At 39.2% G+C, this 13,809-nt stretch overlaps 1 protein-coding gene across 1 annotated transcript; it reads right to left on the bottom strand.

Annotated features, from left to right (window-relative positions):
• Positions 1–824: 824 nt before the first annotated feature.
• On the bottom strand, positions 825–6,507 carry cdkn1d (cyclin-dependent kinase inhibitor 1D). The gene is made up of 3 exons (XM_031284853.2): positions 6,244–6,507; positions 4,016–4,500; positions 825–3,807 (listed from the first exon to the last, which is right to left on the bottom strand). Exons 2-3 carry the CDS (start codon positions 4,488–4,490, stop codon positions 3,749–3,751), a joined length of 534 nt encoding a protein of 177 aa, XP_031140713.1. The 5' UTR covers positions 4,491–4,500; positions 6,244–6,507; the 3' UTR covers positions 825–3,748.
• Positions 6,508–13,809: the final 7,302 nt, after the last annotated feature.

The raw sequence follows: 13,809 nt of genomic DNA, 5'->3' as shown, positions 1-13,809 counted from the left end.
TATCTACAGAGTATTTCAGATAAGATAGTGATGGTATAGGTGGATTTCTTTTGTTTTACAATTTTAGTCTTGTAACTAGTGTTTCCTTTCTAAACTTTATTTTATTATAGCTTCCAAGTTACATTAAAGTGCTCATATTATGCTCATTTTCAGGTTCATAATTGTATTTAGAGGTTATATCAGAATAGGTTTACATGGTTTCATTTTCAAAAAACACCATATTTTTGTTGTACTGCACATTGCTGCAGCTCCTCTTTTCACCCTGTGTGTTGATCTCTCTGTTTTAGCTACAGAGTGAGGCATCGCACTTCTGTTCCATCTTTGTTAGGAGTCGCAAATGCGCAGTAGCTAGGTAAGGACTACTAGCCAGTCAGAAGCAGAGTATTAGAGCGTGCCACGCTAGCAGCTAGGCAAGCATTATAACATTGTTACAAAGTGACCACGTTCGTCACAGAAGTAAAAGCTGGACTACAATAGAGCTGTTTGGAGCAGTTTGTGAACAGTGTTTTCTGTTGGAGATGGTGAGTCCCTTTGGGGTGGACTTTGGGCTTTTCACTTTCTAAACCTATTACATGCACAAAAAAGATATATAACACAATACAGGAAAGGGAAAAAGCCAAAAAAGCATAATATGAGCACTTTAAGACAAAGTATTGCCATATGATTGACTGTGCAGTTACTTTAAAACCACCAGGGGGTGCTATTACACACAAGAACCCGCACGTTTCAACCCTTCTTTGCTTCCCTTAATAATACATACAATAATACATCTTTGCTCACAACACAGAGTGGAAACAAAAAATTCAGACCAGTATTTTGTATGTTTTATATCAATATCATTCATTATTTTATTTTTTTTATTTTGAGCACACTATATGAAATCAACAATAAGAAAGGCAACAATGCACCAACAACCCACCAATATATTTTCTTTACAATTATTATCAAAAAGAATTTTGATCCCATACAAATACACTTACATGTAGCAAGGGTAGATGAACCAGCATTAAATAACAATAACAAATCCCATACAAAGATTATCATACACTCATGCATATACAAAGTTATAACAAAAAAAACCCGCTACACTTCAATATAGCTGCGACAGGCGAAGTTTGCTTGGGTACAGTGAGACACTAACGGATCAATCTTGACAATGCATCATTTTAGTTTTCCACCCAACAGACTTGATGATTACTACCAAGGCTACAAAACCCCCCCTAATAAAACAAATGTTAGAAAATGTGTCTAACAGTGTGACAAGTCTGATTGAAGGAAAACCATTTTTAATAATTACAAATGTCAAGTCCTTTCTAATTTGTTTCTCAGTGAGTATTTGTATGTTTTTAAAAAAAAAAAAAAAAGATTACCATAAAAAAAGTTCTCTTGTCAATGTTTAAAGTAGTGCAAATATATAGTTTCAGAAACAACACAGTTATATCAAGAAATGTGGGGAATTCATAATTATTTCCCTAAACTCAAAATAAGTTAATATACTTTGAAAGTTTTGTCTGTGAAGATAGGTGCACACCAACATTGTCTCTAACACACACATACACACACACACATAAAAAGTTGGCAAAAACAATCCTGAAATTTTAAAACAATTTCAGATAGCCATGTTTGCTATTTTTAGATCTGTGAAATATCGCCTCGTTGAGCCATGAAAGATAACAACATGATTATGAACAACTGCTTTCATGCCGATTTTTCGCAGATTGAGGCGTTTGGTTCTTGAAAGAGAGACCTAGAGACTTTAAAGGGGACTGACAAAAGCTTGTCTGAATCACAGGCCACTTGTCTGGGTAGAAAAAGAAATCCTTTGATCCAGAAGGGGTCTGTGACATTTTCTGGTGAGGGTTCCCTTATTAAAGTGTGTCCCTTTCCTCCACACCACCACTTTTCCTCCGCTCTGTCTATTTATGGGGGAGCAAAGTGAGGCAGCGAGAGAGGGATAGAAAAACAAAAGCCGCCCCCCCCCGAGGGACCTAAGTTTCCTCTGCTTGGAGCTGGGCCCCGCTTTGACACACTGACTCTTTTACCTGATGTGAAACTCGACACTGAGTGAGCGCTGAACCTCGACCGCTTTTACCACAACAAAATAATAAGCCCCCCCTTGTTTCTGTCTCTGTCTCCCTTGGTTTTGTTTTTGTTTTTTTGCATTGAACTTGTACGTAACTTTTTTGTTTTACTAAATCACTTGATGAGGTAGTAAGGGTGGATGTATCCAGATTGTGGCTTTTTATCCATGTACAAATTGGAATGACTGTAGGTAGGGAGAAAAGAAGTCAGCACATCCTATTTGAGTCACCCAAACTGCGAGTTGAGCAGTTGTGTTTACAGTGTGTTTACACTATATATTTAAAGATCTTCTGACCCATGACTGATCACTCAGTGAGTGACTTGTATAAATGATTTGTTTCTAATTTAACAGCACAGCAATTTCTCTTTGGTTCAACTGTCTCAGCTGCCACAACTGTTACAACTGTACCTCAAGACAAACACCAAACCAAACATATTCTTACACAAACAGATGTTATTATATACACACAAACATTTATAGAATGGCAAAGAGACAAAAAAAGAGAAGCAGCTCAACTCTTCATAAAAATTTTTTTTTTTTTAAAAAAGACCAAAAGTGGAACTGAAAGGTTAGGTTTCCTCTGAGCTGCAACATGGTGAGAAAACATTACACTCGCTTCATGGAGAAAATGGGTGTATTTAACAACTACAAGGTGGACATGAAGACAAAGAGTGGAAAATGTCCACATCATTACAAGCATAAAGCTGACAAAACGAAATAAGGTATGTTGTAGTCTGTTGCCAAAAAAATTATAGATTTGTACAGCCCCATTATGCAAATAATGCAAACCAAAAAGGGAATATGATTTGTAGTTTGTACATTTTTCGTTGTGATGGTGTTATGGCCAATATTATTAAGTGACCACGGTGGAGCATATATGACCCATAATGACTTCTAAACACCTTATATTGCCTTGTTTGACACATCCAATTTTTTCCAATTATCTTCTTTCTTTTTTTTTACGATTTACGCATCACGAATAAGAAATAAATAATCACACCGGAATAGAAGCCACTGTTGTACAGGTACTGCCATATTACCTTATTGCTGAACCTCCACCGTTGACCTTTGCCCTGGAGCTAATCACAGTCGCGCTGCCACATTTTGAGCCCCGGGTGAGGTTTTGACCCCTGACTTGACTCGTGCTATCAGAGCCCTGGGGTGAGACTAACGGCTAAGTGCGGTGCAAGCCAGAAATAGCAACTCATCTAATCAAAACCATCTCATGACTTTTAGCAAGAGGGAGAAGAAAGGCCGAGGACTGACGTCAAATACTATCCACAGCCCGCTCAGAAGACAATGAACCTCTTAAAACTAGAGCCTGTTTTCTGTTATTAAGAGTCTGCATTCAAAAATAATTTCACAGTATAGTCAAAATAAACTGAGGAAAACAGTATATAGAATATATATCGTATTTATAGTTATAAACAAAAACCGTTCCTAAGGTCTGAGCTTGATTAACTAGGATAATGCTAGCTTCCTTGTGCTGAAAATCTAAGGTATATGGTGTCAGAGGTGTTTTTAAGCCCATGCTGAATGAGCTCGTGGACAGTCAGTTACAAATTGCTACATATATACATATGATATGACACATATCTATGTGAGGTTACGTGTAGAGGGATGTCGACCACTCGGTGATCCTCCACTGGGTCTAGTTGTGCTTTTCTACTGCAGAGAAGATGCTTTGTAATGCAGAAGCTTCATCTTCTTCACCTTGAAGAAATCTGGAGAGTAAAAGAAGACAACGCAAAGTGAGGAAAAATACCTCCGGACGACTCTCCTAACTAAAATCACTTTACTATATTGTAATATATAGTGTAGTCTTTTGGGTCACATAAATAAAACCGTGGTAGGCAAGAAAGAGAATAAGCGAATATCCCAAATGTCAAACTATTTAATTAACTATTTATTTAAGATATCTGGTGGACTGACCCGTGATGGCAGACTGTTTGCGTTTTCCTTGTCGTCGGATCCGGTAGCACCCCCTTGTGGTCACCTCCAGGTACTCATCCCCAGACTCGGACGTGCTGCAGGACCCTGGGGAACACTCGCCCGACGAAGACGATGTGCGCCTTTTGGCCTTTGGACATTGCACTGACCTAACCGTACAGCTGCGGTAAAATGCCGGCACGTCCTCGTAACTGAGCTCCTCCCACTCCATGTTGGAGCCCTCTTCTGGCATTTCTCTCTGGAAATCAAAGTTCCAGCGCTTGTTGGCCACCTCCACGTTCATACAGAGCAGCCGCTGGAAGTCCTGCTGCAGCTGCTGGTGGTCCACAGGCCCGAAGAGGTTCCTCCGCGCCGGCCCCACCTTCAATTTCAAGGCCTCAATGCACCCCCGGCGTGAGAGCTCTGGGTTGGATGCCTCCGTAGCTGGTCCTGCTGGTGATGGTGATGGAGAGGCCATCGCTATATCCCTGTAAGAGAACAAACACAAAGTGTTAGAGGAAGGTCAGAGGTTGAGTGTTAGGCCTACAGAGTTTCATTTAGGTGTGATCTGGGTTATTAATGGCATAGATTAGTTACAGACATACAAGCTATTAAGTGCCTAAACCCCCCAACACACAGGCAGTGTCTGCCCTCTTGGGCGCCTTTCTGTTTTATGTGATCGACTATATGTGTAGCCTTAAACCGCTGAGTAATTACTGCAGCAACAGGTAACTCAACCAACACCAAATAAATCTCGCAATAAAATTCTCTGCCCTGCCGTGTCAAAGTGAACCTGATTCTCCACCTGCTCTGGTGTCTGCCAGTCAAAGGTGGAGAGTTAGGGTCAGCAGGTCACATAGAGAAAATGCCCATGTGGGCTACTTGTGAGGAATGAGTTTCCCACATACCTCAGCTACTAGTTGCCACATTTAATTAGAGCAATACTGTTGAATTCCGAGATTGATTTCCACACTGCTAATTAATATTCTATAATGCTTCTCATCATATCACCACCTCGTCTATATAGAGTGAGACATAGTTTTACAACACATCCCTTGCTGACTCTGAGCCTCAGTGCTTTATCAGCTGTGTGTAGGCAGTAAAAGACACACGTTTTCTGGGATGGGCAGTAACTAATATAGAGCTGAGAGATATGGTTCTGCTGCTGATCTATTACTATTACTTGTATTTTCCTGATCCTAAATGTTGCAAACATTTAGGAACATACATATTTCAAATTGTTTACTAAATTAACTGTTTTAATGAGTTAAATCAATAACAAATGCCTCTGCTGGTTTGGCCATCATATCTACATTAGTATATGTATCTTTTGCTCTTTTGTATAGGCGCCCTGTGCTGCGCGTTGCGCAAGTGTTTGACACCTACAGAATATATAGCTAGGAAGACCAGAGCACTCCAAATAGTCTGTAATTTGAAGATGACGGTCTACTGTAACCTGTTAAAAGCCATGTGTCGGAAACCACAGCAGGCGATAAATTCAAACGTTTCATAAGTGCGTATACACTAATCACTAGCAATAATATATTTAACCCGCACAACTTCAGTTTCCTCGTTTATGTTTCCTTCAGAGCTGGATTGTGACAAAAGACTTGATGGAACAACACAAACCATAATTGCTTTCTTTCACCAAACAGAGTTGCTCTCTCTCCGAGTGAAAGTTGTTTTCGTAAAAAATGAAGTGGGCGCGGTATGCAGATACGGTTAGCTACATGATCGGTGTCCCCACTTGCAGAAAAAACACCCTCAATATCTTACACCAAACTGCTTTTTAAAATACTACGATTAAAAATGCATCAACTATCTCTGCAACCACAACACATTACGGTGCAATGTTGAATAAAACAACATCAGGAAGTTCACTTTAAGGTTTTGTAAAGTGACTGTTATGTGTAGAAAAAAACTGCGTGACGCAGTTAGATTCATTGCGGATGTGGGTCAATGAGATGCGACACAAACAGCCCACATCTTGTTAATGTTACACACACAACAGCCACATGATAACCATTTGAATATTACGAACAACAACAAAATAGTAATTATTTGCACCAGGCATTGACTCTTAAAAGCGTACCAACGACTGGCAAAGTGGTGCAAAACTGCATCAACGTAAGTTTACATTATCCAGACCAAATCTAAAATAAACCCAAACAAGAATGCGTGAAAGAACGTCAAGCCTCGACCAGAGTAACAAAGAAATATTCCCCTCTTACCATCAGCGTCAATATCTCAAAAGTAGGCTATTCAAAAGTTGAGTTTCACGTCTCGAGCGTTTCGTCCCCACACTCCGCACAATTTATCCAGTCAGAGGAGTGATATGTTCCTGACAGCTCCGTGGAAACAAACAGACTGTCACGTTGGCTATAGGCACCACCCACGGGAGGGTCGTCCTTGACCCTTTATCTGTGACTTGTTTGTTATTCACTCAAAAGACAGCGCGGACGTCCTATGGTCCTAGTAGAGGCAGAGGCGGTTATAGAGGACCTTTGGTAGAGGAGTCAGTCACGTGGTTTCCATCATAAACAGTCATTGGAGCGCAGCAGGAGGTGAACATCGTTACCATAAATTCTTACGACAAATAAACGCAACACAAGCGAGGCCTACATGTTGCATTGCTGCAAAAGAAAAGACAAAAAAGTAATATAACTGCATTTAAGGGGAAAGACTGTACGGGTGAATAGGGTAAAAAAAAAAAAAAATGTAACTAGATATCACCATACACTTTCATAGTTGAATACTTAAGACAATTGTTTTTTTTTTTGTATTACAAGTTTTATTAAATGTTATTAAAGATGCAAATGAGGCATTCTCTTATTAAATATGTGCTAATTTGTATACATTTCCAGAACGGAAATCTTAACATTGGATAAAGCCAGGTTCAAAATTCTTGTTTCATTTTGTTGACATATCTAGTCAAAGCTAGTTTTTTTTTTATCATTCCATACCCTCACTGTAAAACCTTCAGAATATAGATAGGAATGAAACTAGAAAGTTTTTTGTAACTGAGATGGATGCAGTCTACAGGTGAATATGTTAATGAAACTTCTGCAAAAAAAGTCCCAAATCTCAAAATTGACCAGCGCATTAAAGATGTTTTTTGTGTTTCGCTGTAATGCTACTTCATTATAAATGCAGGCTTTAAAAGTGTTAATAATGATTATAAATAGCTTCATACCCTGTTATCATAATGCTAAAATCTCCTCATTCAATCTGCGCAATGCCTCCTGCTCCAAACCTGTTGCTCAGTTGCGCCCTGGTGCCCCACTTCTCCTTTGGCTCGACTAGAAGTAGGTCAAATATCTTGGCAAGGGCGGCCATTTCCCCTTCTCCCACAAACGTGACATACATTCACGTGTAGTGCTTGCATCACGTGTTGTTGTGGAACTCTTCTCCTCCTCGAGTCACGTTGAACTGACTTTTCCCGCTTGACTTCTACTTTTGCATGTTTAACACATCCTCGTTTGGATATATGGGTTAGGGCCTAACCCATATATCCAAACGAGGATGTGTAACCGTTAGGCTACACTAGTATGAGGTGGAAAAAAGCACTCTAACGTCCTGAAAAACACCATCATGTGCATTTGGTTACTTAGGAAAAAGTGAAGAGAAACACTGCTATTCTTTCTTCATAACAGAAAAAAGGTTTATGACTTCTCGACCTCTTAATTGGCTTATGTCTTGAAATGGTAAATCAGCAATATGGAAAATTGAATTAGTTTTTACCGGTCAAAGACTAATCTAATTTTAAAGGCACATAAGAATTTCTTTTATTTTACTCAAACAGTACAATTCTGACAATATACTGAAAAATCTATATACAGCAGCACACATTTTATGACTTATTTACCATTTTGTGTTTAATGTATCTTGGCATACACCAATTAAAATGCTGATGTTTAACTAAAATTGATGGAGCTGAAACGATGAAGGAAACAACATAAAATAAATCAGCAACAATTTAGATAATCATTTAAGTCATTTTTAAGCAAAAATGCCAAACATTCCCCAGGCTCAGCCTCTGAAGTGTGAATATTTGCTGCTTTTTCTTTCATAATAAACTGAATATTAACTTAGCACAAAAAGTAAGGAAATTTGTGTTTGGTAGATTATTTCTCTGTGGTAATGCTTTTTGGCAATAAATCTTATACCGTTGGAAAGCCTGTATAGTTCCCTTTCAAATGGTGCCCCATTTCTAAGGAACATGCATTTGTGGGATGAGCAGCAGCGCTCAGTATGTGGGTTGCACCCATGAAAAATTTGCCAAATCTTCTCTGCCATTGCCAAACAGCTTATTCTGCCATTGACTCGTTTGGTGTTTGGTGGATTGGATGATTGTAGTTTGAAGAAACAAGACATATTGGCAATTTAACAATTTATCATTTCACAAACAGGAGCCTCAGTAGCATATGGAAGAACCATACACAGCCACAACAGCCTGGCACCTCCTCCTCATGCTGGTCACCAGCCTGGTCACACACTGCTGTGGGATGGCATCCCATTCTTCAACCAGCATTTGTCGCAAGTCAGCCAACGTGGTTGTGTTGGTCACTCTGGCACGAACAGCACGCCCAAGCTGATCCCACAAATGTTCAATGGGGTTGAGGTCAGGACTGCTGGCAGGCCATTCCATCCTCTCCACTCCCACATTCTGGAGGTAGTCTCTGATAAACCCCGCCCTGTGGGGGCGAGCGTTGTCATCTTGGAGGATAGAGTTCAGTCCCAGACTGTGGAGATATGGGATTGCCACTGGTTGATTGGCAGCACCTGGCGGTACCAGAAGCTCAAAACAAGTGTCAATAGCAACAGCAAAATAACCTGTTTGGCAATGGCAGAGAAGATTTGGCAAATATTTCATGGGCGCAACCCACATACTCAGCAGTGCTGCTCATCCCACAAATGTATGTTCCTTACAAATGGGGCATCATTTGAAAGGGAACTAAACAGGCTTTCCAACGGTATAAGATTTATTGCCAAAAAGCATTGCTACCACAGAGAAATAATCAACCAAACACACATTTTCTTACTTTTTGTGCTAAGTTTATTTGGGATTTGGACTCAGACACAATAAGGCATTTGAATGTAATTTGGGCTCTCAAAACTTGTGATAGGCATTTTCTATTGATTCCATTGATTATTAATCACTTTAATCACTAGGAGTATTACATTTTACTCCTTCCATTCTTACATTATACTTTTTTCTCCAAACTGTTTGGTATCGTTATTACCAATTGTTGAATGACAGCTCAATAGCCTTTGTTTTGTACATCATGTTCACTTTCCATAACCCTTCCTACACCTTATGTTATGACGCATTTCTTTCTTTCCCTATTATGAAATACTGTAGGTTCTTCTTTCCTATTATAATTGATAAATTATTCCCCTCTCATTATTACATAGGTTCTCTGTTACAATGTATTACACGAGCAGCCTTATTCTTGCATAGTAACAGTAATGAAGTCATGCCTGCTAGCTGGCCACCCCCTCACTCAGAAAGGTTATTCCAGGTTTTACACACACTCACTTACTATTTTTACACATTAGTCAACGTCTGTACTGCCTCATACGTTTTTCCTTCTCAGACACTGTAAATGCATGCAATGTTTCTAAAAGGGGTTTATGAGATGCACTGCTTTAATAATGTCAAAGTAGGTAGCAGCGATCGTGGAGCGGTGGTGTGTGTGTGTGTGTGTGTGACAGTGCCTCATAGAGCCTCAAAGTAATTATGTCACCACTATGGAATGTTTCTTGGTTGGACAAAGCTAGTTTCACATGGGGGGGGCTAATCAAACATTCAAGGCAGTTCAGCACAAGGCTCAAAGGAAACAAAACAATTTCCCTATCCAAGTATGTTTATGAGTTTTACAAACATCCAATAATCTCAACCTTGGACTTAATTTACTTTATGTCTGAATGGTAAGGGACTGTATACAATTATTATGGAAGGGAGGGGGTTTGAACCTTATATTTGACTTCTATTTTTAAATGTAACTAGATATCACCATACACTTTCACAGTTGAGTACTTATTAAGACAATTTTTCTTTGTATTACAAGTTTTATTACATGTTATTAAAGATGCAAATAAGGCATTCTCTTATTAAATATGTGCTATTTTCTCCCAGAACAGAAATCTGAATATTGGATAAAGTCAGGTTCAAAATTCTTGTTTCATTTTGTTGACATATCTAGTCATAGCTAGGTTTTTTTACAGTCTTTTTATCATTCCATACCCTCACTGTAAAACCTTCAGAATATAGATAGGAATGAAACTAGAAAGTTTTTTGCAGCTACTGAGAGAGAGTCTTTAAAGATATGAATCGTAAAATTCAATTGCCTACATTTTGCAAGACAATACAGGTGAATATGTTAATGAAACTTCTCCAAAAAAGTCCCTAATCTCAAAATTGACCAGCACATTAAAGATATTTTTGTGTCTTGCTGTAATGCTACTTTACTACTTTAAAAGTGTTAATAATGATTATAAATAGCTTCCTACCCTGTTATCATAATGCTAAAATCTCCTCATTCAATCTGCGCAATGCGCTCCTGCTCCAAACCTGTTGCTCAGTTGTGCCCTGGTGCCCCACTTCTCCTTTGGCTCGACTAGAAGTAGGTCAAATATCTTGGCAAGGGCGGCCATTTCCCCTTCTCCCACAAACGTGTAGTGCTTGCATCACGTGTTGTCCATAAATCTCAACCTTGGACTTAATTTACTTTATTTTTGAATGGTAAGGAACTGTATGCAGTTATTATGGTAGGGAGGGGGTTTGAAAAGCAAGACCCAATCAATATATTAACAGGTCCACCAAAATAAACAAAATATGTTGTATGAATGACACAGAGAACGGATCTGACACTCCTTCAGCAGGACGACATCATTTGTCTGTGCCTTCCAAACCCATTAGAGACCGCAAGCTAAAATCAGTTTGCACGGTGTGAACACTATGATTTAGGTTTAATTAGGTTTTGGCACAAAAACAGCTTTGTTAGGTTTAGGGAAACATTGTTGTTTGGGTTCAAATAACTTATTCGCAAAGGTTATGGAAGCTTTGTCATCATGGTAACAATAACAAACACTTGGTGCGTTTGCCTGTGATGCTAGAAACAACGTTGACTGTTGGTAGGAAGCGGGAAACAAACAGCGGTCTCTCATGGTAAAGTTGGATGTTTTGTTGACCCATCCACCAACCTGTCACTCTGTAACAACATCACCTTACTCGCCGTCATAATTACTCCAGATTTTACAATCGCCCTAATCACACGTTAGGGGTGGAATTAGCAATTGCCAAAAACATAAAAGCAAACCAAAAAGTAAAGGTGACTGTGGGTGAGTAAAAAAATGGCATGCTCTTTCAATCTATGAAGATCCACATCTACTGCTTCAAAAAACTGATATTAGTGACCGCTTAGCTAAGTTGGTAGAGCGGGTGCACATCTGCAGAGGTTTATTCTTTGACGTAGAAGGTCCAGGGTTCGAATCCCACCTGTGATGGTTTTCCTGCATGGCTTCCCCCCTCTCTCTCTCCCCTTTCATATCTCTATGCTTTCCTATCTAATAAAGGCAGAAATGCCCAAAAAATATTTTTTTTTTTTTATAGTTTTACAAGATATGGTTGCTGTAATTGTCAATGGAAAATAATGCCCTGATACAGAGACACAATTGTTGTCCTCTGCACATGACTAAATGCATATTTATGTTCCATTGTGCACACAAAAGGCATTTTTTTGTACATTAACATTTTGATGTTTAACTAAGACAAAAAATGCATAACCTTTCCCTTTTTTGACCCCCCCTAATAATCTCCGTACAGTCCCTAAATATCAACAAAAGATGTGATGATAATTGCTGAATGATCTGCTCCTCCCCTGACATCATATCTTCAGCACAAACTCTTTGTTATTTTTAGTTTTGCCTATTGTTTTCTTACATGCTGAGTTATTTTAGGTCTCACCCATCGTGATACATAATAGTCAATTAGGGTTGTGTCCCAGTTCCCTAATTCCCTACTAATCTGTGTGTCAAGTGGTCTTTATACACTGTCATACTTGAAGATTCATCAGCAGACAATGAGGCCCCAGCAGCATGATCCCTCACGGTTTTGTTAGCTCTCTGACCTGTATTTACAGTCAGCTTATTGTTTGACATTAAATTCTTAATCCTCTTCTTGTTGTCTACAGTGCTGTGTGTTTTGGTGTGACCTCCCCCTCACCCATCCTTAATCCTGCTCTATGTTACAGTTGGTTACAGTCTTTAAGTTCATTGTCTTTCCTCCACGGTCAGTACCCTTTGAATACATTATCTTGCTTGTAAAACAACAGTCACACAGTACAATGGGACTCAGGTCAGAAGATGATGTGCTGGGGAACTAACATGGTGGGTTTTATGCTAGTGAGAGGAAATTAATTTACCTCTTTTCATTCAAATGTTACTGATTAACTGGGCTGTAAAACAAACAAAGGACACAACAGAGAAGCCAGCTGACCATACATATATCCTACAACTGCAGGCAGTGTTTTGCAAATGTATGTAGTTTGAGTGTTTAACAGTTGGAAATTATCTGTAACATAATTGTTTTTGGAGGACATTTATCAGATAAGAGAGAGAATAATACAAATATAGCTTGACATAGCCTTATAGAAGGATGCTGCTCAGAAAATAAGTTGAATAATCACTCTCATGTTAGTTCCTGGGAGGAAAGATGATGATAAATTAACTGAAGGCTAACTAAAGGTAGATGTAATCAATATAGAGTCCCTTTAATAACATATTTATAACCAGATAATGTCATTTAAACACCTTTACCAGGTTGTCTTATTTAAAGGAATAGTTTGACTCTTACGTTTAGCTTTCTTGCCAAGAGTTAGAGAAGATCCAAACCTCTTATGGTTGTACGTTAAATATAGTTAGCTTAGCTTAGCATTAAGACTGAAAGCAGGGGGAAACAGCTAGCCTAACTCTCTCCAAAGGTAACAAAATCTGCCTACTGTACCAGCACCTCTATGGCTACATTTTATTTATCATTTATATAATACGCACCAAACCGAAACTTAAAAAGAACTTATTGGGGTTTGTTTCAGTCAATGTGATGGCGCAGTACGAGAGCTACAAGGCAACTGTAACAACCTAATATCAATAGTAATATTGCATCACAGTGTGTGTTTGGTTTCACTCCGGATGAGACAGAGGTTTCAGAAAGCTGCAGGTCAAAGGTTATTGGCTAGACTAGAATCTTGAAACTGAGAGTTTGGTGCCAAAGGTGCTTTTTCAGTGAAACACCAAGAGCATGTGCAGTGTGTACCATACGGCAGTCTCATTTCCGCAGGAAGTCTCTGTGGTGAAGGAGACGCTGTGATGGAGAGAGCAGGATCAACAACAGAGGAGAGGAAGTTGTTGGTTCACAGGTGCAGTATGGGGGTTTCCACATCCTTCTGCCCTTTAGTTGAGGAGGCAAATACTGAGAAGAGGCTCACCACAGACAGTGGATTGTTTACGTCAATCATAACTGAATGGCGTACCACAACAAATTACGAACTAGGAGAAGAAGAAAGACTTCATGTGGGAAATGGCAAAATGTTGCCAAGTCCCGCAAGATAGCAACACAAGTAAATGAGAAAGAAAGGAAACGGTGTGTGCACATCATTTAGGTAAGCTTTCAAAGTTGTCTGCTAACTGGTGAGATAAGAGATGAATGCCCTCACATTCACTAGTTCTACACACTGGAAACATCACTCATCGCCTCTAAGCAGCTCATCATACACGCTGACACACACACGTGCACA

This window comes from Sander lucioperca, chromosome 20 (genome assembly GCF_008315115.2).
Source record: "Sander lucioperca isolate FBNREF2018 chromosome 20, SLUC_FBN_1.2, whole genome shotgun sequence".
Classification (NCBI taxonomy): Eukaryota; Metazoa; Chordata; class Actinopteri; order Perciformes; family Percidae; genus Sander; species Sander lucioperca.
This window is presented reverse-complemented; position numbering and strand designations above follow the sequence as displayed.

Coding starts and splice junctions, on each gene's coding strand:
- cdkn1d (XM_031284853.2), bottom strand. CDS start 4,490: ATGGCCTCTCCATCACCATCACCAGCAGGACCAGCTACGGAGGCATCC. Junction 3,808..4,015: donor CAAACAGTCTGCCATCACGG/GTCAGTCCACCA, acceptor TTTACTCTCCAG/ATTTCTTCAAGGTGAAGAAG.